The 24,870-nt window shown below is 39.3% G+C and overlaps 1 protein-coding gene across 2 annotated transcripts; it reads right to left on the bottom strand.

Moving 5' to 3' along the window:
• Positions 1-21,804, bottom strand: LOC308502877 (C-type lectin domain family 2 member F-like). 2 transcript variants are annotated; one of them, XM_081061394.1, is made up of 7 exons: positions 21,727-21,800; positions 15,378-15,494; positions 8,676-8,801; positions 8,283-8,461; positions 7,593-7,699; positions 1,675-1,823; positions 915-1,548 (listed from the first exon to the last, which is right to left on the bottom strand). In XM_081061394.1, the coding sequence occupies exons 1-6, from the start codon at positions 21,797-21,799 to the stop codon at positions 1,685-1,687; spliced, it is 741 nt and encodes a 246-aa protein (XP_080917520.1). In that variant the 5' UTR covers position 21,800; the 3' UTR covers positions 915-1,548; positions 1,675-1,684. The 2 variants fall into 2 exon arrangements, with proteins under 2 accessions (XP_080917521.1, XP_080917520.1); XM_081061395.1 differs by having other exon boundaries at positions 1-1,823; positions 21,543-21,804.
• Positions 21,805-24,870: the final 3,066 nt, after the last annotated feature.

Below are 24,870 nucleotides of genomic sequence, written 5' to 3'. Positions count from 1 at the left end.
AATTCCAGAAATTTATTTGTATTCATATAAATATATATAATTGCACAGAATTATAAGAAGAAATTGACAAATACACCAATAAATTAGGGGACATGAACGTACATAAGAAAAAAACATTGTAAATTGCTATTTCGTCCTTTTTGGGACTCATCAGTACAGTGTAGCTACTGCTGTAAATTTTTAAAATATTTTGTTTTTAAAACTGAGTAGGATATAAATAATTTTGAGATTGGCTATTGAATGCTTAAAGAGTTAGAGGAATTAACACTGTGATTTAATCTGAGATAAAAGCAGAATTTTAAATTCAATAAAGGGTAAAAAAAACAATGTTGTTTGTAGGTATAATACTTATTTAGCACACTGCAATTTAAAATATAAACACTAAGAATTAAAGTGTAAAAAGCACTTTGTCAGTGTTTCCAATGTTTTAAAATAGAGTACAGAATATTACTTTTAGTACTTTTTAAATATGCCTACATATTTGAAACTGACAATGAGAGAATTTTGAATGTGTTAAAATTTTTAAACATCACAAACCAATTGTATTTTTCTCATTGGTTATTAAAATCACGTTACGTGGTTTTAAGATAGCATGGTCATTTTTACGGTCCCATCTGTGCTAGCAAAGGACTATTTGTATAGGAAAAAAGGAGTTCATTGATATTGATTAAACTCTGGGTTCAACATATAAATTTAATATTTACTTATAAATTTAATATTTACTTAATTTAGAAAGCTCTGTATTATACCACTTTATGATATTTTGCATCTTTGCTGTCAACAAATATTATGAATGCATACTGGTAATATTTTTGGTAGACCAAGCAATGGAGCAGCAACTGTACATAACAATTTACAATGTATTTCTCATAAATGTTTGGGAAATTCCCAATTAAGACAGTTGAACAGGCAACCTCAGTGTTAGGAGCTCGGCGCTCCAACCACCTGAGACATTGGGCTGGCCCAGGGTTCCCTTTTCTCCACATCCTTACCAATACATTATTTGTTGGCTTTTGGTAATAGTTGTTCTGACCTGTGTGAGGTGGTATCTCACTGTGGTTTAAATTGATGATTAGTCATGTTGGGCATCTTTTCATACGTCTGTTAACCATCTGTATGTCGTCTTTGGAGAAATGTCTTTTCTTTTTTTTTATTGGATTTTTTCGTTGTTGTTAATTAAGTTGTATGAGCAGAATATTTACCCAAAGAAAACAAAAACACTATTTTGAAAAGATATATAGGGCCATGCCTGTGACTCAGATGTTTGGAGTGCTGTGCTCCTAACACCGAGGTTGCCAGTTTGATTCCCATATGGGCCAGTGAGCTGTGCCCTCTATAGCTACGATTGTGAACAATAGCTCTCCCTGGAGCTGGGCTGCGGTGGGCTGCTGTGTGCTGCCTCAGGCTGCCATGAGCAGCCAATGGCCAGCGTGAGTGGCCAGCAGCCAGTGAGAGTTGCTGTGGGCTGCTATGCGCTGCCGTGCACTGCCGTGGGCTGCCATGGGCTGCCGTGGGCTGCCATGGGCTGCCGTGGGCTGCCATGAGCTGCTGTGAGCGAGGAAGAAGGGGGAGAAAAAATATATATATACATATATACATATATATATGGATCACTGTGTTCATTAAAGAATTATTTACCATAACCAATCTATGGATTGGTTACTCACAGCCTACCTAATCTCCATCAAGAACCTGAAGGAATATGGCACATGTAGACATTACTTGACTTGCTACAAATCCATTTCCTATCTGTGTAGGTTCTAGCACTACTGATTCCATTGTCATTTAAGTAGGCACATTCTCCAACTCCTTTGATGACAAACCTAAAACCAAACACAAAAATATTAAAAATTGGTAAGTTGGATACCTATATTCTTTCCTTCACTATACAGGAATACCTTGTTTTATTGTGCTTTACTTTATTGCACTTTGCATAAATTGCATTTCTTACAAATTGAAAGTTTATGTCAACCCTGAGTCAAGCAAGTCTATCAGCATCATTTTTTCAATAGCATTTACTCACTTAGTGTCTCGGTGTCACATTTTGTTAATGCTCACAGTATTTCAAACTTTTCTCATTCGTATTATATTTGTTATAGTGATCTGTGATCAGCAATCTTTGATGTTACTATTATAATTGTTTCAAGGACCAAAAATCTGAGCCCATATGAGGTGGTGAACTTAATCGATAAACGTGTGTTCTGACTGTTCCACCAACCACCATTCCCTTGTCTGTCTCCCTCTCATCAGGCCTCCCTATTCCTTGAGACACAACAATATTGAAATTAGGACAATTAATAATCATACATTGGCCTCTACATTGTCTAGTAAAAGTGTCATACATCCCTCACTTTAAATCAAAATCTAGAAATGATTAAGCTTAGTGAGGAAAGCATGCCAAAAGCAAGGCTTCTTGTGGCAAACAGTTAGCCAAGTTGTAAATGCAAAAGAAAGGTTCTTAAAGGAAATCAAAATACTACTCCAGTGAAGAAACCAATGAAAAGAAGGCAAAACAGCCTAATTGCTGATATAGAGAAAATGTTAGGGGTCTGAATAGAAGATCAAGATTAAGTCACAACATTCCCGTAAACCAAAATCTAATCCAGAGAAAAACCCTAATTCTATTCAATCCTATGAAGACTGAGAGAGGTTAAAGAAGCTGAGAAAGAAAAGTTTGAAGCTAACAGATGTTGATTCCTGAGGCTTAAGGAAAAAAGCCATCTTCATAAGATAAAAGTGCAAGGAGAAGAAGCAAATGCTGGTGTAGAAGCTGCAGCAAATTATCCAGGAGATCTAGCTAAAATAATGAATGAAGGTAGCAACACGAAACAACAGATTTTCAATGTAGATGAACAGCCTTATATTGGAAGAAGATGCCATCTAGGAGTTTCATAGCTAAAGAGAAGATTTAATGACTGGTTTCAAAGGACAGGCTGGTTCTCTTGTTAGGGGCTAATGCAGCTGGTGACTTTAAGTTGGAGCCAATACTCATTTACCATTCCAAAAATCCTAGGGCCCTTAAGAATTAATGCTAAATATAGTCTGCCTCTGCTCTATAAATGGAACAACAAAGCCTGGACAATAGCACATCTGTTTACAGCCCACTGTCGAGACCTACTGTTCATAAAAAATGATTCAAAATATTACTGCTCATTGACAATGCACCTGGTCTCTCAAGAGCTCTGATAGAGAGGTACAAGGAGATGAATGTTGTTTTTGTTCCTTCTAACACAATATCCATTCTTCAGCCCAGGGAGCAAGGAGTAATTTTGACTTTTATGTCATTATTTGAGAAATACATTTCATAAGTCTATAGCTACCACAGATAGGGATTCCTCTGATGGATGTGGGCAAAGTAAATTAACAACTTTCTAGAAAGAAATCACCATTCTGGATGTCATTAAGAACATTTGTGATTCATGGGAAGATGGGAAAATATCAACATTAACAGGATTTTAGAAGTAGATTCCAAACCTTTTGGATGACTTTGAGGAGCTCAAGACTCCAATGGAGGAAGCAACTGCAGATGTGGCAAAAATACCATGTTTCCCCAAAAATAAGACCTAGCTGGACCATCAGCTCTAATGCATCTTTTGGAGCAAAAATTAATATAATACCCGGTATTATATTATATTATATTATATTAATTATATTATATTATATTATATTATATTATATTATATTATATTATATTATATTATACCAAGGCTTATATTAAAATAATACCAGGTCTTATACGTATATATTTATTTATAGTTGACATTCAGTATTATTCTACTTCAGCTGTTCAGGTGTATAGCACATTGGTCAGGCATCTACAGTCTATGATGTGATCTCCCTGATAGGTCCAGTGCCCATCTGTCATTTGATATAATCTTTACAACATTGTTGATTATATTCCCCATACTGTATTAACTATCAATTTATATTTCTTAATGCCTTCACCTTTTACACCCTGACCCTACTAACCCCATTCCCATCTATCATCCTGATAGGTCTAGCACCTATCTGGCACCATATCTATTTATTACAATATTACTGACTTTGTTTTCTTTCTTTGTATTTGTCCTTATGCTATGACTATGTCCCCATGACTACTGTATAACACCCAATTTGTACTTTTTTTTTTTAAGATTTTTTATTGGGGAAAGGGAACAGGATTTTATTGGGGAACAGTGTGTACTTCCAGGACTTTTTTTTCCAAGTCAAGTTGTTGTCCTTTCAATCTTAGTTGTGGAGGGTACCATTCAGCTTCAAGTTGTTGTCTTTTCAGTCTTATTTGTGGAGGACGCAGCTCAGCTCCAGGTCTAGTTGCCATTGATAGTTGCAGGGGGCGCAGCCCACCATCCCTTGCGGGAGTCCAACAGGCAACCTTGTGGTTGAGAGGACACACTACAACCAACTGAGCCATCCAGGAGCTCAGCAGCAGCTCAGCTCAAGGTGCCGTGTTCAATCTTAGTTGCAGGGGGCGGAGCCCACCATCCCTTGTGGGACTCGAGGAGTTGAACCGGCAACCTTGTCGTTGAGAGCCCACTGGCCCATGTGGGAATCGAACTGGCAGCCTTTGGAGTTAGGAGTACGGAGCTCCAACTGCCTGAGCCACCGGGCAGCCCCAATTTATACTTCTTAATCCCTCCCTTTTCACACATTCTTAACCCCTCTCCCATCTTAAAAAAATCCCTCTAAGAGTCCTTGTAATACTGGTTGGTGGTGATGAACTTTTTCAGCTTTTTCTTATCTGGGAAGCTCTTTATCTGTCCTTCAATTCTAAAAGATAGCCTTGCTGGGTAGAGCGATCTTGATTGTATATTATTGTTTTTCATCGCTTGTAATATTTCATCCCACTCCCTTCTTGCCTGCAAAGTTTCTGTTGAGAAATCAGCTGACAGTTATAGGGGGCTCCCTTGTAGGTAATTAACTGCTTTTCTCTTATTGCTGTTAAGATTCTTTCTTTATATTTAACCTTTGGCATTTTAATTATAATGTGTCTTGATGTTGGCCTCTTTGGGTTTATCTTGTTTGGGACTCTGTGCTTCCTGGGCTTGTATGTCTATTACCTTCACCAGGTTAGGGAAATTTTCTGTCATTATATCGTCAAATAAGTTTTCAATTCCTTGATCTCTCTCTTCTCCTTCTGGCACCCCTATAATGTGAATGTTGGTATGCTTGATATTGTCCTACAAGTCCCTTGAATTCTCCTCAATTTTGGGGGAGGATTCTTTTTTCTTTTTGTTGTTCTGTTTGGGTGTTTTCTGCTACCTTATCTCTTACATCACTGGTTGAGTCCTCTGCTTCATCTAATCTACTGCTGATTCCTGTAATATATTCTTCATTTGTATTATTGTATTCTTTATTTCTGACTAGTTCTTTTTCCTGGTTTCCATCTTCATTTTTATGAGATTGTTGAGCATTCTTGTAACCAGTGTTTGAAACTCTGCATCTGATAGCTTGCTTATCTCCATTTTGCTTAGTTGTTTTTCTGAAGATTTGTTCTGTTTTTTCATTTAGGACATGTTTTTTTGTCTCCCCATTTTGGCTGCCTCCCTGTGTTTGTTTCTATGTAGTAGGTAGGGCTGCTATGTACTCCTGTCTTAGTAGAGTGGCCTTATGTAGTATGTGTGCTGTGGGGTTCAGTGGTGCAGTCTTTCTGGTCACCTGAGCCATGGCTCCAGATGTGTCCCTTTTGTGGGTTGTGTGTGCCCTCCTCTTGTAGTTGAGCCTTGGTTGATAATTGCACATCACTGTGAGGGACTGACCCTTGGGGTCACTGGTTGTGAGGACTGGCCTTGACTACAGTGGAAGGGTTGTTGTGCAGGGGCTGATCCTACACAGCAGGATCAGCCTCAGCAGGACCGTGGTGCCTGCCCAATCTGCCCCTTGGATGTGTCATACTTGGAGACGGCTGGGTGATGCTCCAGCTCATTTTGAAGTTGGCCACTGCCCCAGGACCATCTTGGAGGGGATCCACTGTAGGTCTACTTCAGCCACCTGGAGCCACCTAGCAGGAGCCAGAAAGAAATCCACAGATGGCTGCCACTTGCACTGTGCTTGGAAGCGCCTTTGAGAGGCCAAGCCATGAACCAAGGCCGGCTGCCACAAGTGCTGGCTTAGGGCTGCTCAGCCAGAGATACAGGACATGCTCAAGCCAGATGCTGTTTGTCTGGGTTCCACGAACCTTCAAGAGACCCTAGGAAAGTGCAGCAAGCGGCCACTGAAAGCAGCCTGGGTGTGCCCAAAAGTTGGGCGGAGCCAGGTCTCAAATTGCCAGGGCGCGGCGAACAAATGGTGGAGATTCAGAAATGGTGGCCACCTGTGTGTGCACACTGGGAAGGAGGAGGGCTCAACAATGAAACAATGGCCTCCACCAGCTCCTCCGTCCAGGAGAAAGCTGCCTCTCCAGCCCGTCCCAAGCCAGACAACTCAATTCCCCACCATTCGTCCCTGCCGCCTTTCCAGCTGCTGCCCCAGTGCTGGAGCTCAGAACAAGTGATTCCATTGGTGAGTAAGTCTGCATGCAGTCCCTTTAAGAGGAGGGTCTGAGAGTGCAGCCGCACTCAGTCTCACTCAGTCACTATCTCTGCTGGGTTTCACAACCAAAAATTATGGGGACTTCTCTCCCCAGCACTGGAATCCTGGGCTGGGGTGGGGCTGGTATGTTTCACTCCTTTAGGGGATGGGAGACCCCTCACCGCCAAAATAGCCCTCCTGTTCTTTAATGGTCACATGCTTTTGTGGGACAAGCCCGTTCCGTGTCCCTGACCTTCCTACCAGTCTGGAGGTGGTTTCTTCTACGAGTCCTAAGTTGAAAGGCTTTAGTTTATCTTGATTTTAGGTGATTCTCAATAATGGTTGTTTTGTAAATTAATTGTAATTTTGATGTGGTTATGAGAGAAGGTAAACACAGCGTTTACCTACTGAGCCACCTTGGTTGTTCCATTGATGATTATTTTCAGTGCTCTCTTGAACTGTTTCACAAATGTATGAAAATAAAAACACCTTTTTATTATAATAGTAAATGCCTAAAAGGGCTTAGATTTGGTTGATGGAAATGATTGGGCCCCTACATTTTATTTGCTCCAATGTAATGGTTACATTTAAAACGTCCCCCTTGGAAATGTCCACAATCCAAGGAACTGTCACTAAATTCCTCCTGGTGATAAAATTTTAAGGGGAGATTCCCATAGGTTAGCTGAAGACCTTCCTTTTATGAATAGATGTAGCAGCTGGAAAAGTGGACTTAGGAATCTTGTGGATATCAACTTTTCAGTGGATTTCTAGGGTTTTAGAGCCCCTGCTATGCAACAGCTATTCTCTCTACATTCTAAATAGGGATTTTAGCAAAGTTTAAATGGTTGGATGAAAGTGCAAGTGCTATGTCAAATGTCATCATCATGGAAAAGACTTCAACTGAAATCACAATACATTTTTCCAAAGGGATAGCTGATAAATGGAAATGCATACAAAGGACTTATATTTCTTACCTCATAGTGCAGTAAGCATTCCATGATATTAAATGTATTGTCTCATAAACACAACTCACATACATAACCACATAGAAACACAGTAGAAGGAAAAGAAGTCTCAAAACGTACGTGTCGTTATATTCAGTGTTGTCTGTCCATTTCCAAATGTGATGTGATGATTCTCTGCTAAGACCAATCCAATGGTCAGAAGGGCCTTTGTATCTTTTTAGGAATTTCTATTATAAAACACAGAAAATGAAAACATGTGTCTCTCTCTCTCATATTACTCTTGAGTCTCTTTTCCCTACAGCCTTCTCTTTTAGGATGGCAGCCTGGTATGATTCAGAAGCTTAGACTTTGGAGTGAGACTATTCCCTACTTCTCAGCTTAAGTGATTCAGTGTCTCTGATCCTAAATTACTTTACTTAAAGTGACCATACATTCCAATTTGACTGGAAAAGTCCCAGATTATGCCTGTTGTTTCAGCATAATATTAATATTATCACTTTCACTGCCCAAAAAGTCCCAATTTGGATGATAAATTATGATTACCTTATTTCTTTCTACAATGAGAACAATACATCTTACCTTGCAAGTTAACTATGAGGATTAGATGAGAAAATGTATCTAAAATATCTCTGAGGGTTCCAGACAGAGAATACATGCCCAACAAATGTTAGGTACTGACATTGCATCCAAGGCTCCCAAGTCTGCCTGAAATAGGATCCTTCCTCACCTTTCAGCTTTAACCCTATGCAGCATACCCTTCTCAGGTAGCTAAGTATTCAATAAAGACCATGATCCAAAAACATTTCTTACCAGTTCCTCCAGAGTTTCAATCCGAGCAAGATTAGCGTTTAAAGAGGCACAGAAAGCCTGGCTGTATGTCCAATTCCTTATGTCTTCAGAAAAATAAAAACACTTTTTTCCCAATCCAATCCATCTTTCTGGGCAGGCAGCAAACACAGGGCATTCTAATACCAGCACTGATTGTCTCACTAAAAGTTGGGCAATCACAATGAATTATAATACATAAATTTTCTCAACTATTTTATCTATTTTTCTACTTAGTATCCTGAGATCAGTTTTGAAATATTATATGTTCATCTGATATACCTCAAGCACTTCACACAGTGCCTGGTACATAATGGAACTCAATAAATATAAATATATATATGAAACATCGTAAAGTTTGAAGAACAAGTAACTTACCTCCCAAAAACACGGAAAGTGCAATCACACTTACAGCAAGGACTGCAATAATGATGAGGCAACAATTAACCTTGACAGCGGTTATAGGAGATATAAATTCTAGAAATTTTCTTTGGAGATTTTTACCTACAAAATACAAGTATCATAATCTTAATCTCATGAAAATTTTAGGAAGAAAAACTTAAACATATCCCAAAATCAATATCTAAGGTCATCTGTACCTTAACTCCCCTCATGTCAACTCATTTCACAAAAGACATTGGTTCTTTCAGCTATTGGAATAAGTGTTAATGAGTGAAAAAGAAACAAAAAGAGTAGAAATCAGGATGAAAAAAGAAGCATACAAACAATCCATATTTACTTTCATAAAGAAGCAATTAAAACATGAATTTAGTAAAGTTGAAGGATATAAAATATATATACAAAAATCAGTTGCATTTCTATACACAACAAAATATATTACAAAGAAAATAATCCCATTTACAATAACATCAACAATATTATATATGTGTGTGTATATATATGTGTATATATATATATATATATATATATATATATATATATATATATATATGGAAACAGAGAGAGAGAGCCAAAAAAATGTATACACAGTTCAAGAAAGGAAAAAATTGTATTAAAATTGTAATAATATATACCAATAACAAAAGATGAATACAAGTCATGTGTATATATTTTTGGGTACAGATTCACATATATATATAAAATACTTAGCAATAAATTTAACCAATGAGGTGAAATATCTGAATACTGCAAACTACAGAAATTGATGGAAGATATTGAAGACACAAAAAATAATTCAAAATTGGGTTAAAGACTCAATGTAAGACCCGAAACCATGAAATTCCTAGAAGAAAACAGAGAGAAACTCCCTGACATTGGTCTCGGCAATGCCTTTTGGGTATGACACTCATAGCACAAGCAACAAAAGCAAAAATAAACAAATGTGACTATATGAAAGTAAAAAGATTCTGCCTAGCAAAGAAAACAATCTGGCTGGCCTGATGGCTCAGGCGGTTGGAGCTCCGTGCTCTTAACTCCAAAGGCTGCTGCAGTTCGATTCCCACATGGGCCTGTGGGCTCTCAACCACAAGGTTGCCAGTTCGATTCCTCAAGTCCTGCAAAGGATGGTGGGCAGTGGGCAGCCCCCTTCAACTAAAGATTGAACATGGCTCCTTGAGCTGAGCTGCCATTGAGCTCCTGGATGGCTCAGTTGGTTAGAGTGCATCCTCTTAACCACAAGGTTGCCGGTTGGACTCCCTCAAGGGATGGTGGGCTGCGCCCCCTGAAACTAGCAATGGCAACTGGATCTGGAGCTGAGCTGCGCCCTCCACAACTAAGACTGAAAGGACAACAACTTGAAGCTGAATGGCACCCTCCACAACTAAGACTGAAGGGACAACTTGACTTGGAAAAAAGTCCTGGAAGTACATACTTGTCTCGCTGCGCCATTTGTCGTGTGGGGTGGCCTGCAGGGCCTCTGGTCCCGCTCCCCACATAAGAACTCAGGATATGTCTAGGCCAAAAAGGAACACCCACAGAGCCATAGATAGGGGAGTCATACCACTATATTCTCTCTGGCGGCCGGGGAGATACACACAGTAGTAGCCACACAATCCACAGTCCGCCATTCACTTCTCTGCCTGCCAACCAATCAACAAGGCCCTGCAGTTACATCAGTAGCCAATTGGCTAACCGGTTACAGCTGATGGCCAACCAATCACAGCTGATGGTCATTCACTACCAGAGCCAGCACCTCCCCTAGCATGGCCGAGACCCTGGAAACTGCTCTCTGGGACTCTGTCCCCACATACGTTCCCCAATAAAGTCCTGTTCCCCTCCCCAATAAAATCTTAAAAAAAAAAAAAAAAACCTTAGAAAAAGATCCGACTTGTGATTACCAGAGGCAAAGGGTTGTGGAGGGAGTGGGAATTGGAAGAAGGTGATCTAAAGGTACAAAGTTTTAGTTATAAGATAAATAAATACTATGTATGTGATGTATAACATGGTGGTTACATCTAACATTGCTGTATGATATGTAGAAAAGTTGCTAAGAGTAAATCCCAAGAATTCTCATCTCAAGAATTTTTTTTCCTTTCTTTTCTATTTGTTGTATCTATACGAGAAGATGGATGTTAGCTGAAGTTATTGTGGTAATTATTTCACAATATATGTAAATCAAACCATCAAGTTGTATACCTTAAACTTATACAGAGGGGTTTATGTAGGCTCATAATACCAGCATTGGCCAGGAAGCTGTGTCCTACACAACTATACTGAGAAACAATGACTTGAACCCGAGTGTCAGGGGAGGTGGAAGAAAGGGAAAAAAGAAGAAGAAGAAGGAAAAAAAGAAATTATCTCTAAGAAGAACAAAGAAATGAACTATATCACTGACCTAATTTTTAAATTAATTCATTTATTTTTAAATTATAATTTACATACAATATTAGTTTTCAGCTGTATAAATTAGTGATTTATACCTTACAAAGTTATCACCACAATAAGTCTAGTAACCACCAGCCACCATACAAAGTTATTACAATATTATTGGCTCTATTTCCTATAATGTACACTTTATTCCCATAATTTATTTTCTAATTGGAAGTGTGTACCTCTTAATCTCCATCTCTTTCACCCACCTCTTCACCCCCTTCCTTGTGGCAACTATCAGTTTAGTTTGTTCTCTGTATCTATGAGTCTGTTTCTCCTTTTTGTTTGTTTGTTTATTCATTTTTTTAAGATTCCACATATAAGTGAAATCATACGGTATTTGTCTCTCTGTCTGACTTATTTCACTTAATATAATACCCTCTAGGTCCATCCCTGTTGTTGAAAATGGCAATATAGTAGTACCTCAGTTTTCGAACATCTCCGTTGACGAACATTTCGGTTCATGAACGCCGTAAATTTTATGGATCTATGGTGTCATTAGATAGTAAAATTCAAGCTAAATTTGCAGTTGTAGGGGTTGATTTTAAAGGTCTGAAATTGATTAATCCATTTTGCATTACTAAGGGGAAACAGCACCTCAGTTTTTGAACATTTCAGAAGTCGAACGGACTTCCAGAACGGATTACATTTGAAAACCGAGGTACTACTGTATTATATTCTTTTTATGCCAAGGATGCCAAAACAATGTATACAAGTGGACACGTTGGTCAATGTTGCGCAAGCAATAGTTCGCCATAATCAGAAGTATCTGGACACTGATGGTAACCACTTTGAGCACCTCTTGTAATTACAGAAGTCACACATGACTTGTATTCATCTTTTGTTATCAGTATACATTGAGAATTACAATTTTAATACTTTTTTCAATTATTAAAATGTGTATACATTTTTTGGAGACATATATAAATATATATATCTCACATCTTCTTTATCCATTCTTCTATTGATGAACACCTAAGTTGCTTCCATATCTTGGCTTTTGTAAATAACACTACAATAAACATAAGGTACACATATTTTCAAATTATTGCTTTTATTTTCTTTGAGTAAACTGTAGTAGAATTGCTCCCAAATCCAATAAATAATCCTAAAATTTATATTGAATAGCAAAAGACCCCAAATAGCCAAAGCAATCTTGAGAAAGAAGAACAAAGTTGGAAGTATCCCACACCCTGATTTCATATTATACTAAAGAGCTGTAATAGTCAAATCAGTAGGAGACTGGCACAAAAAAGACACATAGATTAATGTAATGCAATAGAGAGCCCAGAAATTAACCAAAATTTATATGGTCATTTAATCTATGACAAAGAAGGCAAGAATATACAATGGGGTAAAGACAGTCTCTTCAATAAATGCTGTTGAGAAAACTGGACAGACACATGCAAAAAAATGAAACTAGACCACTTTCTTACACCATAATACAAAAATAAATTCAAAATGGATTAAAGACTTTGTCAGGCGGGGCGTCTGGCAGGATGTCATGTGGGGTCTCTAGTCCCACTCCCCACATAAGAACGCAGGACATAGTTTGGCCAAAAAGGAACACCCACGGAGCCACATAGTAGGGGAGTCATACTACTATATTCTCACTGACGGCTGGGTTGGAGACACAGGAAGCAGGAGCCACACGATCTGCAACCTGCCTTCCGCTTTCTGCCAACCAACCAACTCCACTTGCTAACTGCAATCCATGCTTGCTAGTTCAGCCACCATCTTCTTGCTAGCCCCCCATTTTCTGCTAGCGTAGCCACAGCAGTAATATTAGTGGCCAGTGGCTCACTGGTTACAGCTGATGACCAACTAGCCACAGCTGATGGCCATCCGATCAGTTAATGGCCATTTACTAGCTGAGCCAGCACCTTTCTATGTGAGGCTGAGAGCCTGGAAACTGCTCTCTGGGGCTCTGTCCCCACAGACTTAAATGTCTTTAATCCTGAAGACCTGAAGACCAAAAATTATAAAAATCCTAGGCGAAAACAGGCAGTAAGTTATCTGACATCAGTCTTAGAAATAATTTTTGGATATGTCTCCTTGGGTAAAGGCAACTAAAGCAAAAATTAAAAACTGGGACTACATTAAATTAAAAACCTTTTGCACAGAAAAGGAAACCATCAACAAGACTGGGAGAAGATATTTGCAAATGATCAATTAGATAAGGTGTTAATATCCAAAATATATAAAGAATTCACACAACTCAACATCAAGAAAATAAACAATACAATTAAAAATGGGCAGAGGACCTGAATAGATATTTCTCCAAAGACGTACAGATGGCCAGCAGACACATGAAAGGATGCTCGACATCACTAATCATCGGGGAAATGAAAATCATAATCACAATGAGATATCACCTCACACCTATTAAAATGACTGTTATCAAAAGACAACAAATAGCAAGTGTTGGCAAAGATATGGAGAAAAGGGAATACTTGTACATTGGTGTTGAGATTGTAAATTTGTGTAGCCACTGTGGAAAACAGTACGATATTCATCAAAAAATTAAAAATAGAACTATTACAAGACCCAGCAATTTCACTTCAGGGCATTTATCCAAAGAAAACAAAAACAATTCAAAAAGACATATATACCCCTGTGTTTACTGCAGCATTATTTACAATAGACAAGATACGGAAATAGCCTAGCAGGTGTCCACTCATAGATGAATGGATAAAGATGTGGTACTTGTATACAATGGACTAATACTCAGCTGATAACAAGAATGAAATAGTGCCATTTGTTACAATATGGATGGACCTACAGAGTATTACATTAAATGAAATAAGTTGAACAAAGACAAATACCATATGAATTTAATTATGTGTGGAATCTAAAAAACCAACCAAACAAAATGAAACAGAATCAAAGTCATAGATACAGAGAACAAACTGATGGTGCCAGAGGGGCAGTTGGTGGGATGGAGAGAAATTGAGAAGGGGACTAAGTGCAAACTAAAATATGTCAGGGGATGTAATGTACAGCATAGGCAATAGTGTCAATAATATTGTAATAACTATGTATGGTTGTAGATGGTTACTAGTGATTTAGTATAGTGATCACTTTGAAAGGTATATACATGTTGAATCACTATGTTGTACACCTAAAACTAATTTAATACTTTATGTCAACTATAATTAAAAACAGTTTTTTTAAAGAGTAAATATTAAAAAAAGAAAAGATGCCTAACATCACTCATCATCAGGGAATTTAAAATCAAAACCACAATGGGAAACCTCACATCTGTCAGAATGGGTATTCATCTAATTTTAACATTTAGTTTCTTGATCCAAAAAACTTAGTTAACTTACAAAACCTGGATTTCCAAAAATAATAGTTTCCTATTTGGATTGTGTAACATCCTGATTGGTCAGTGTTAACTAGGCAACATTCTGATTGTGCAATAATTTCAGTTAAGTAAATAATTGGCTTAGCTGATAAACATTAACATTCTTTAAGAACTTTCTTTTTAATTAAGTCTGAACCCTGTTTCTAGAGAAGCCAATATCCTAAACTCCCAAATAAAAAATGAAATTCAAAGAGAGGGGAGAAGCAAAGAAAAAAAAGAATGAAATTTATGTTTTTCAAAAAGAAGTTTCAGGTTCAATGAAGGGTATTCTTTCTTCTGGACTGAAGTACAAACACATTTATTATGTTCTTCCTCTTTCTAATTAAATTTGCTATAAACTAAAAATACTAGGGATTTGCTGGTGGGTGAGTTCAGCCTCTCATCCCCACCTGTTCAGCCCACCCCCCCATACCTGTTTTTAAATTACAAAGGACCTATACACTAAAAGTTCCAGTTTTTGCAGGCAACTTTTGTTAGTATATATATTACAAAATTGTTACAGTCCCTAGTTTGTTGTCATTCTGGGATATAAATAATGTTATTTAACATCATGTGATTTGACAGAGTACAAGTTGCCAGGGACCTGGGGAAAATACAAAGACTAACAATATAAACCCAAATAATATTTTTCTCTTATCCTCTTATAATCTAATTCACTGTTCATTTCTCCTGTCCCAGAAATATTTAACATACACGGTAATACAATAACTGAGGCAACATTTACACACATATCCTCCCACCCAATTCTCTCAAAACATTGCTCCTTGTACAGAGACTGACTGTGAAGTACTAATACTCCTGAAATACAGCTCCCATTATGCTTCATTGGAGAAAAGCTCCCCTACCAGCTTTTTTTTTTTCAAGTTTCATCAAGTTTACATTACCACATCCTTTCTTCTCCATGCCATTTCTGAAGGTAAAGTCTGTAGGTAACATTTTCAGTGAAACCTCCATAGCCGATAGCCTTCTAGAGAAACATTGGTAAAATGTTTGCCAAGGAGCTGCAAAAAGCAGAAATTGGAAATTGAACCCGGTTTTTATGTAACAGTTTCAATTAAACCTCCATAGTCCACAGCTTTCTAGAAGAACATTGGTGGAATGTTTGCCAAGAAGCTGCAACATGAAAATGAAACAGGCAAATGAAACTCAGTGAACTTTAAATTCTTTGTCTTAGTCTAATTCACAGCCTGTTTCTCCATGATAAGATGACTAGTTGCCTAAAATGAGATTCTGTAGGGCAGCAAATTTCAACACCCCAAAATATGTCTTTTTGGCAGAAGTATTTTTTAAGCTGATTAAAAAAAACCAAAAAAAAAAACCTGTAGATTCAAAAAGTTGTTCTTGCCACTCCCTTAACTGCCTAAAAGAATTTAAAGGGCCTGTAGCAGAAAGAGAACTATTGCCAGAGATAACTACAAAAAGTTTAAAATAAGTACAGGTAAACCCTATAACACAGCAGTTCTATAACACAGTTTCTCTCTAACACAGTTCCAGCATTGGGGGAAGCCCTCATACAACACGGCATCCTAGAACACGGTTTCACTCTAACATGGTTTGAGAATTAGAGAAATTCCCAACCAACACAGAACGTAATAAAAGCTTTTAAGAGCAAAAGTTATCTCGTTTGAAATTTTTCATTCGAGAATGGATGTCGTATCAGATTTGACTGCAGAATTTTAAAATTTATTAGAATTTAAAATCCATTTTGTTCATGGAGTATTAAGTATATACATTATAAAACTTTGTTTTTCTTTTTACTACATTATACATAGATTAAAATTTTTCGGGTATTATTCAACCTTTTTTAAACAAATGGTAATTATGTTTTTCATTTTTGTGAATTAATTTGTAGCCCTGAACTATGACATCTGGAATATGCCAAGATAATTCTGGGGACGATAGCACAGGTGAAAACGAAGAAGTCAAACACTTTAAAAAAGCATAAAGAAAGGCCTAGACTTAACAAACAGTTGGAGCTATATTTCCTAAATGAAGATTCTTCCACTGAAAGAAGCACAAAGTTTAAGAGAGAACTTCACAAATACTTAGCACCATATAACAAAATTTATAAAGCTCTCTCAGCTAAATGCAAGCAATCTAAAATAACAGATATTTTGCAAAAAGTCCAGAATAGAAGTCAAAATAATGCTGAAGAAAGTTCAGAGGATGAAGATATCTTGTCAAAAAGAAAACGCCCTTGGTTAATGGTGCTTAGTAGTGATGACGAAGAAAACATTATATAATACATATTAATATGTTATACTTTTGGTGAAAATTGCTTTAATAAAGACATTTCTCTTAAGTATAAAAATATAATAGTATGATGTGGTTTTTTTAAATTTTTGGAACCTAACCCTCTTTTTTTGTGCTAGTTCTTTGTTTTGTATAACATGGATTCGCATAACATGGTATTTTTTAGGAACCTAACAACCGTGTTATATGGGGATTACCTGTATAGTGAACTGGAAGGAATTTAGCAAGCCTGTTTATTCATATTCCTCTGTGTCCAGTATTCCCATCCAAATGAGAATAGTGCCTGCTCTGACCAGTCAGACTAGAAAAACCTCATCATTTAGGAGCATTTCAAAAGTAGCCAGAAAAAACTGATGTGGGGATATTTTCCTGTGACTCCCCAAATGATGTACGTGATGTTGGATCTGCCAGCAGTTTCTGAGTGCGGGCCGGGATCGTGTCTCGTGAAGCCAAAGAATGGAAACACGGACCAGGAAGAGGCAAAAAGTTTTAAAAAGAGGATAGTTTATTAGAGGCAGTGGAAGAGGTTGCAGCTCCCAAGTGGGATGGGGTCCCGAATGGGGGTGTCCCATGACTGAGGCAAAAGCTCTTATTTTTATACCTTCCCTTGCCTGCTTGGGGAAAGGGGCTAGAGACTTCTAATTGGATTCATCTATCAGGTTTGTCCTGTTTGCTCATCCTGAAGGGATTAATGAACCAACCCATTCCTGTCTATCAGATCTGCTCCTCTGTCCGGCAAGAAGGGATTTGAGATTATTTATTAACTTTAAGGTGTATTCTCATGTCTCTGTCCTGGAGTGAAGGAGACATTCCAGGATCTGGAGTTTCAGGATATGCCTGCTTTTTGTTTATTCCACCAGTGACCTCCGTGTCTACCTAGGGACATGCTAGCTAACCTGTATCAAAACTTGCCTCAGGAGTGGGGAATAGTTTAACATGGTGATGATTACTAAATGGTGACCCGGTCCCCTCCAACAGATTGTGCGATTAAAAATATATACACGTATATGTCTCTTCCTTCAGTTCCTGGCACAGAGCTCCTAATGCCATTGTGATTTCTAAAGTGATAAAAACACTAAGAACATCTATTGTTCTAATATTTGGCTTTGATTCTATCCTTGACCCAGAGCTCCTAAAGCCTTTGTAAGTTTCTAAGTGATAAGAGCACTAGAAGCATATTTCATTCTATTGAGGTGACTCTGGGTGGGCTCCTAGATGGAGACAAGTCACCAAAAAGACCAAGCCATGATTAGAAGCTGGGAATTTTCTGCCCCAAATCCACTTCCTCCAGAGAGGAGAGAGGGGGTGGAAATGGAGTTAATAATTGATCATGCCTACATAGAAAGCCTCCATAAAATCCCAATAGTATGAGGTTTGGAGACCTTCCAGGTGGTGAACACATCCACACTAGGAGGGAGATGTACCCCAAGTTCAGGATTAACAGAAACTCCTGTGTTTGGGACACTCATCCTCTGAATCTCTTCAACTGCTGTTCTTCTGTATCCTTTATCATATTCTTTAATAAACTGGTAAATGTAAGTATTTCTCCAAATTCTGTGAACTGTTCTAGCAAATTAATTGAACCAGAGGAGAGGGTGGTGAGAACCTCCAACTGTAGCCAAATATGACAAAAGTTGTGGGGAACCTTGGGACCTACTAATTGTGATTGGCATCTGAAGTGGGGAGCAGTCTTGCAGGATTGAGCCTATCACATGTGGGATTTGACACTATCTCCAGGTAGATAGTCCTGGAATTGAGTTAAACTGTGGGATATCCAGCTGGTGTCACAGAGAATTGCTTATTGTGGAGGGGAAAAAAAAAATACCCACACATTTGGTGACCAAAGGGTCAAGTGAAGAGTTCTGCATGAGTAGTAAAGGAGACACACAGGTGGCATTTTCAAACATGCCAAGGAAACCGTAAATAACTCTAGCACTGAGACATGTTAGTTAGCATGTTCTTAGGTAGACGGGGGTGGGAGGGTTTCCCTGGTGGAATAAACTAAAGGCAGGATATCCTGAAACTCCAGGTTCTGGAATGTCTCCTTCACTCCAGTCCATAGATATGAGAATGTGTCTTTAGGTTAATAAATTATCTCATAAATCCCTTTTGGTGGACAAAGAAGCAGATCCGATAGATAGGGATGGGTTTGTTAATCCCTTTAGGGTGGGCAAACAGAACAAATCTGATAGACAAATTTCATTAGAAAGCACCAGCCCCATTTCCCAAGCAGACAAGGGAAGGTATAAAACTAAGAACTTTTGCCTCAGTCACTGGGCTATTACAGATACCAGGATCGGAAAGAACCCAAGCAGCACTCAGAGAGTTAGGAAAGTCAGCTTTATTATGCTGGCGGGTTCGGGGATCCTTCCCAAAGACTGAGACCCTAGCAAGGTTTTGAGCAGGTTTTTATGGGTTGGGGACTTCCTTGAGTTGAGAAAGGGGTAGGTGTTGTCTGGTGGTGGCTTGGAGGGGGTTATGTGGAAGTGGGCTGGGGCTTAGGATGGGGACTTCTCTCTCTGCGGGCCACCATTTTAGGTCAGTTTCACATGGCAGGGAACCATTTTAGGTCAGTTTCTCCATCAGGGCAACCCGCTTGGGACCCACTTGTTCCAAGAGCTGCATCTCTTTACTTTTAACAAACTATCCTCTTTTACAACTCCTCACCTCTCCTTGGTCTGTGCTTCCATTCTTTGGTTTCACAAGACACAATCCTGCCACAAAGAAAATATCCTATATCAGCACTATTTTTTTGGTGCAAATGCCTGCCAAATCACCAAATGTTTTAGATGGCTAACAAGCCACCCTTGTGCAACTTGGGGTATTACAGTGATTCCCTAATTAAGCTGCCCGATACCACAGACTATCTATGGGTACATCAAAAATCTGGACCTAGTTTGCCAGGTGACAGATCCAAGCTTTATAGCTGCCAAAATCAGACTCGAGGACTTCTACACCAGCTATTTTACAATCTGTTCTCTCACAGATGGACAGGAGCACGTGGAAATTGGATGTGTACATACTGACATAGGTCATGAAATGCTTCAGCTCTCGGCAATTATAGATTCCACTTTCATCTTGTCTGTAAATCACACTGGTCTTTGTACCTAATATGGTGACAAGGTGTATACAGGGTTCCCACCTAAATGGTCAGTATGATGTGGACTTGGATACCTGGCTCCTTCTGTCACCAAATATACCTCTGTAAATGACGGCCAAATTGCAAACTGAGGCTCCTTTATTCATAAAGTTGTGCCATATAAATGTGCCAATCGAGAAATCGGAGAAAATCCACTTGGGTATCACAACTCTAAGTTCTTGTCAGTGGTAAATGTCTTATTCCCAAGCTTTGGAAAGTATGAATTGGAAAAGGTAATCTAAAATCTCTCCACGGTAATGGAACAAGAGTTCAACACTACTGTGCCAACTTTGGCAATACTCCAGCTGAAAATTAACAGCTTAGCCTGTTGTTCTCCAAAATCATCATGTCCTGGATATACTGATTGCCCAACAAGGATGAGCTTGTGCAATCATTGGTAAAAAATGTTTCTTTCATGTAAACAAAATGGGACAAATAGCATCTAACTTAAATCTGTTAAAAGAAAAGATTAGTATTTTCGAACTGTTAAATGAAGCAAAGACATTTTATTGCACTGATCTATTCCCAGGAACCAGAGACTGGTTTAATGGGTTGTGGGGAAATTTGCTTAAATTTGTTTGTTCTTTGTTGTTTGTTCATTTTTATTTTAATCGATATTCTTTTCTCTATTTGCAGAACTCTTGCTGTTCAGCTTTTAACCCATTTTCCCTCTCCACTTTCAATATGTGAAACTTCCAGGATGTTTCAGAGGAGGGGACTATAGGGCCCAAGATAGATGACCCCAAAATATGCCACATTGGCATATTATTTTGAATTAAAGCTATTTGACAAGCAGCTGGTTCCAGAAGAGCACATTGACTCTCCCTTTTCTCCTTAAATGCAGGAAATAAATCTCCCACGTGAAAGGTGTCTTCCCCACATCTGGAAGACACTCCTTTATCACTAGAGTTAAGTAACTCAGAGACAAAAAGTCTGTTGATCAAATCTTACTGCCTCTTTTCTAATGTATTACTTTGTTTAAATTCTTCATTAATGAATCCCCAAACCTTGCTTAGATTCCTTTCTAACGAACACAATTTTTTTGTGTGTTGTAAAGTTCTCACAAATTTATTGTTTGTCTAAAAAGTATTAAAAGGTGCCCAATTTGATCATTTCTTTGAACCTCATTTTATGAACCAAGCATCATATTGTGATTCTCCCATGCACACGTATTGTTTTCCTCCTGTTAATCTAGTCTTATGTCAATTTTACTATTTTATCACTAGTCCAGTCATAAGAACTAAAGAAGGGGGATGGGATTCTCATTCACTGTGACATTATATGGTACCATTGTAAGAGTGAAATTCAGGAAATCAATAACGCAGTTAGACTTAGCTAGTTTGCAGTTTGACTGACCTATCTAGCTACTACCTGTAATTGATTTAGTTTGTTTGCAGTTTGATCCATCTTGATATTCATCTGTTTTCTCTTTGTTTCTCCTCCCACTGATTAACTGAAGAACTGTTTGTTCCCTTTTTCAAGGCTACCTACACCTTCCTTGTTAATTAACAAACATCCTAACCTGAAAAGAGCAGCTTCTTTGATGTCAGGTGCCTGGATGTCCCTGGATGTAGGGACCTAAGATCACAAGTCCCTAGCAGTTTTTCGCAGATGACTATGGACAATGAGATTTAAGATAACATTGAGGTAGACCAACCTGAGGGCTCAGAAGACCGCAGGAGATGACATCTCAAGGATGCCTGCTTTCCTTTGTTCTTTCCCATTTACCTGCCCATAAAACATCTTAATCATTTTGGCTCTGGGAAGGTAGTTTTTCAGACATGAGTCTGCCATCTTCCTTAGCTGCTGGCATCTAGAATAAAGGATGCTTTTCTTCTTACCAATCCTTGTCACTCTCGTGTTTTGGACTCTTCGGGCAGCAAGCAGCACCGAACCTGAGTTCGGTAACACCATGAAAACTATAACAAAGAGAAATATGTTATGGAAACAGTGGCACTAGCCTAGCTACTATGACACTTGGGGAAAAAGACATGTTCTTTTTTTAAACACACCCATACTCTGCCTCAGAGAACTTGAGGATCTTTAGACCCAGCTGAAAGACAAGTCTCACTCCCCAAATTGGAGCATTTGTATTCCAATGCTCCAAAAAAAGAGGGCTTAGGCCAGTTCCAAATGGATCTCTACCTTCCAATTAAAATACCAGTGCTTTTTGAGGTCACAGCTTTACAAATTCCCACCCCAGGCAAGGCAAAGAGGTTGGGAGGTGGGGGGCTAAGATATAAAAGAGGGAGGGACCCTGAACCAGAACACTAGGAAAACCCCTTTCCCTCTGGCAGACTTTCCAAAAGTCTTAAACCCCCGATCGGTGGGACGAGGGTTCCTGTCCTAGGTAATCCCCTACTTGCCTCACTCCCACTAAAATTCTGAAACTGTGATAAACAGCGTAGGTCAGGGGTTTTGGGGAGACATCTAGTCAGATTTTCGCAATCAAGGGCAAATTTACCCCGGGCAAATCCCTGAGAAGTTACCTACTTCCCTTTTTTTCTTTTTTTCTTTTTTTTTTTTTTTGGCTCTGATGGTTCCTCCTTCACTCTAACTAGGACCTCAACCTCAAGAGAAAAAGCCAAGGAATGCAGAACACTCTACTCCTCCCCCAGGCCCGTGGCCTCAAGGGGGCCTTAAGGTTCTCCAGTCCTCCCTGCATCCCTACCCCTACCCCCACCCCCACCCCTACCACCACCCCACGGTCTCCTCGAGTTCCTGGCCTCAATCTACCATCAGTTCCTGGGTGAGACAGCATGGGGCACCGCAGCCAGGAAGGGAAGGAGAGGCCTGCGTAGGGGACCAGGCTGTGCCAAGGCTTGACTGACCTTCACCCCCGCCCCTCCACCCCACACCTCCCTCCTCTGGCCTCTCCCCGGCTTTTGGCTTTCAGTTCTGTTTTCTGGTGTTCAGTTCTGTTTTCTGGTATTCAGTTCTGTTTGTTCTGTTTGAGACCTTGGGTGGGGGTGGGAACGGAAGAGAAAACCAAAGACTTGTAAACAGGCGAGCTCAATTTGTGGCTTCCTTTTCCTTTGCAGCCTTTGTTACCAGAGAGGTGTGCCCTTTTGGGGGAGATGTCTGGGTTTGGCTGTCAGGCTGGGGATCAAACCTGGCAGAATCTGGGCTAGCTTCCCACAAGGGAGTGGAACCCGGGGCCTCAGGGAGGAAAACTGGGATTCCTATCTGCTTTGTTACCGGAGGATGGGCCCTCCTCGGTGCTGTGTCCAGGTTCTTGGTGACTCCAGAAAAACTTGAATGAGACACAGAGATAAAGTGGTGAAAGAGAAGTTTATTAGAAGAGATAATACACTCCAAAGAATTAGGAGTGGGCCAAGCACAAAGAAAAGCGGCTCACGGGCATTATTAGAAGGAAAAGATACACTGCAAAGAGTTTGGAGCAGACCCAGCAAAAGAAGCTGCTCAAAAGGCTGTGGCTTGTAGGAGGCATTTTATCTTTTTTTATCTGGGATGGGCTGTTCTCCTCTAGGCACAGGACCATTTGATTGACATATGTGATTGATAAGGGGCTACTACCTCACCCTCTTAAACTGGGCATATCCTTTCCCAGAGTTCAGTCTGTTGTAATGATATTAATGAACTTCTGGGCATATGTATGATATTATAATGATGGAATAACGAGACTAGGATGAGATGGAGGTTGTGGTGGCCTCTACCAGTGATTAATGCTTAGGGCAGATAAGGGAAGAATTTGGTCGTTCTCCAGGCGGTGCTCCCCATAGATTGTCTGCCTTGGTCAGGGTGCAGGAAGCCTTGCTGGGACATAACTTGTTTCCTGATGGCCCCTAGATGAGGAGAGACAGATGTTAGTTAATAAATTAAAAGTGTTGTCGCCAGGAATAGGACTTGAAGCCCAATTATGTTCATCTCACCCAGGAAATAGGTATGGACTGGCCTGGAAGAATGTTAAAACCCGTTTGGTTTCTGGGATGGTGTTTATTTATCCAAGAATTAGGTCTGGAATGGCCTGGGGCTACAATGATTACAGTTAACAAGCTTAAGTAGCAGGCCTTTAAGTAGTCATTGGAAGCAGGGTTGAGAAACACTGTGATTTAAGCTAGGAGCAATCTTTAGTTTAGAATTAGGAAACTCATTAGAAGAGTGATTAAGACCCTGGCTAAGGAGCTAAGAAAGTAGGGAAAAGGAGACTTAAAATTCCTTTAGTCAAAAAAACAAAAAATTCCTAGTGAGGGAGCCTTAAAATTTCTATAGTGAGGGGGCTCTCCAGTATCACCTGGACACTTAACACTCCCCTGGCTAGAAGCATCAGTGGGAGGGGAGCACCATTTGGGTGCATGGTAGACTAAAAATGACAGAGAGGACACCCTGATCCCCTGTGGTGCAGCCAGGGCTTGTGGGAACCGAGCAGAGACCTCCACCCAGGCCCATCTCCCCAACTGTGTCTTCCTGACAGCAGGGGAAGGTTCTTCTCAGGACTCTGCAGCCTGGGAATCACCCTGGTCTACCAAAGATGTGGACAGGGCTCTGCCTTTGCAGTTAAATCTATCTCCATCATCCTTTCTTGGACTCCATTGGAATCATCCCATTTTAAAGCTGGGGATCTGCCCACAGTGAGATTTGTCCATGTGCGGCAGCTAAAGGCTGCCATATATATATATATGGACAGTATATATATATATATATATATATATATATATATATATATATATATATATATATATATATATACTGTGAAAACAAAACAAAACTGCAGAAATCGGTCTTATGTTTCCCACAGTGGACTATTTTAATCTCTGAAGTTATTTGCAAGTTTTAGCAGGTGGTGATAGCAAAAAGCAGAACTTAAGCTAATAATGTAGCAGTAGTTGTTCATCAGTTTTGACAAAATGTACTACACTAATACAAGATGTTAACTGTAGAGGAAATTGTGTGGAGGAAGAAGGGAAAGGAACTTGCTGGGCATATGTATAATATTCTGGGCATATGTATGGGCATATGTATGA

The sequence above is a fragment of the Rhinolophus hipposideros genome (genome assembly GCF_964194185.1).
Source record: "Rhinolophus hipposideros genome assembly, chromosome: 9".
Lineage (NCBI taxonomy): Eukaryota > Metazoa > Chordata > Mammalia > Chiroptera > Rhinolophidae > Rhinolophus > Rhinolophus hipposideros.
Note: the sequence above shows the minus strand (reverse complement) of the source record. Positions and strands in the feature narration are given on the sequence as shown.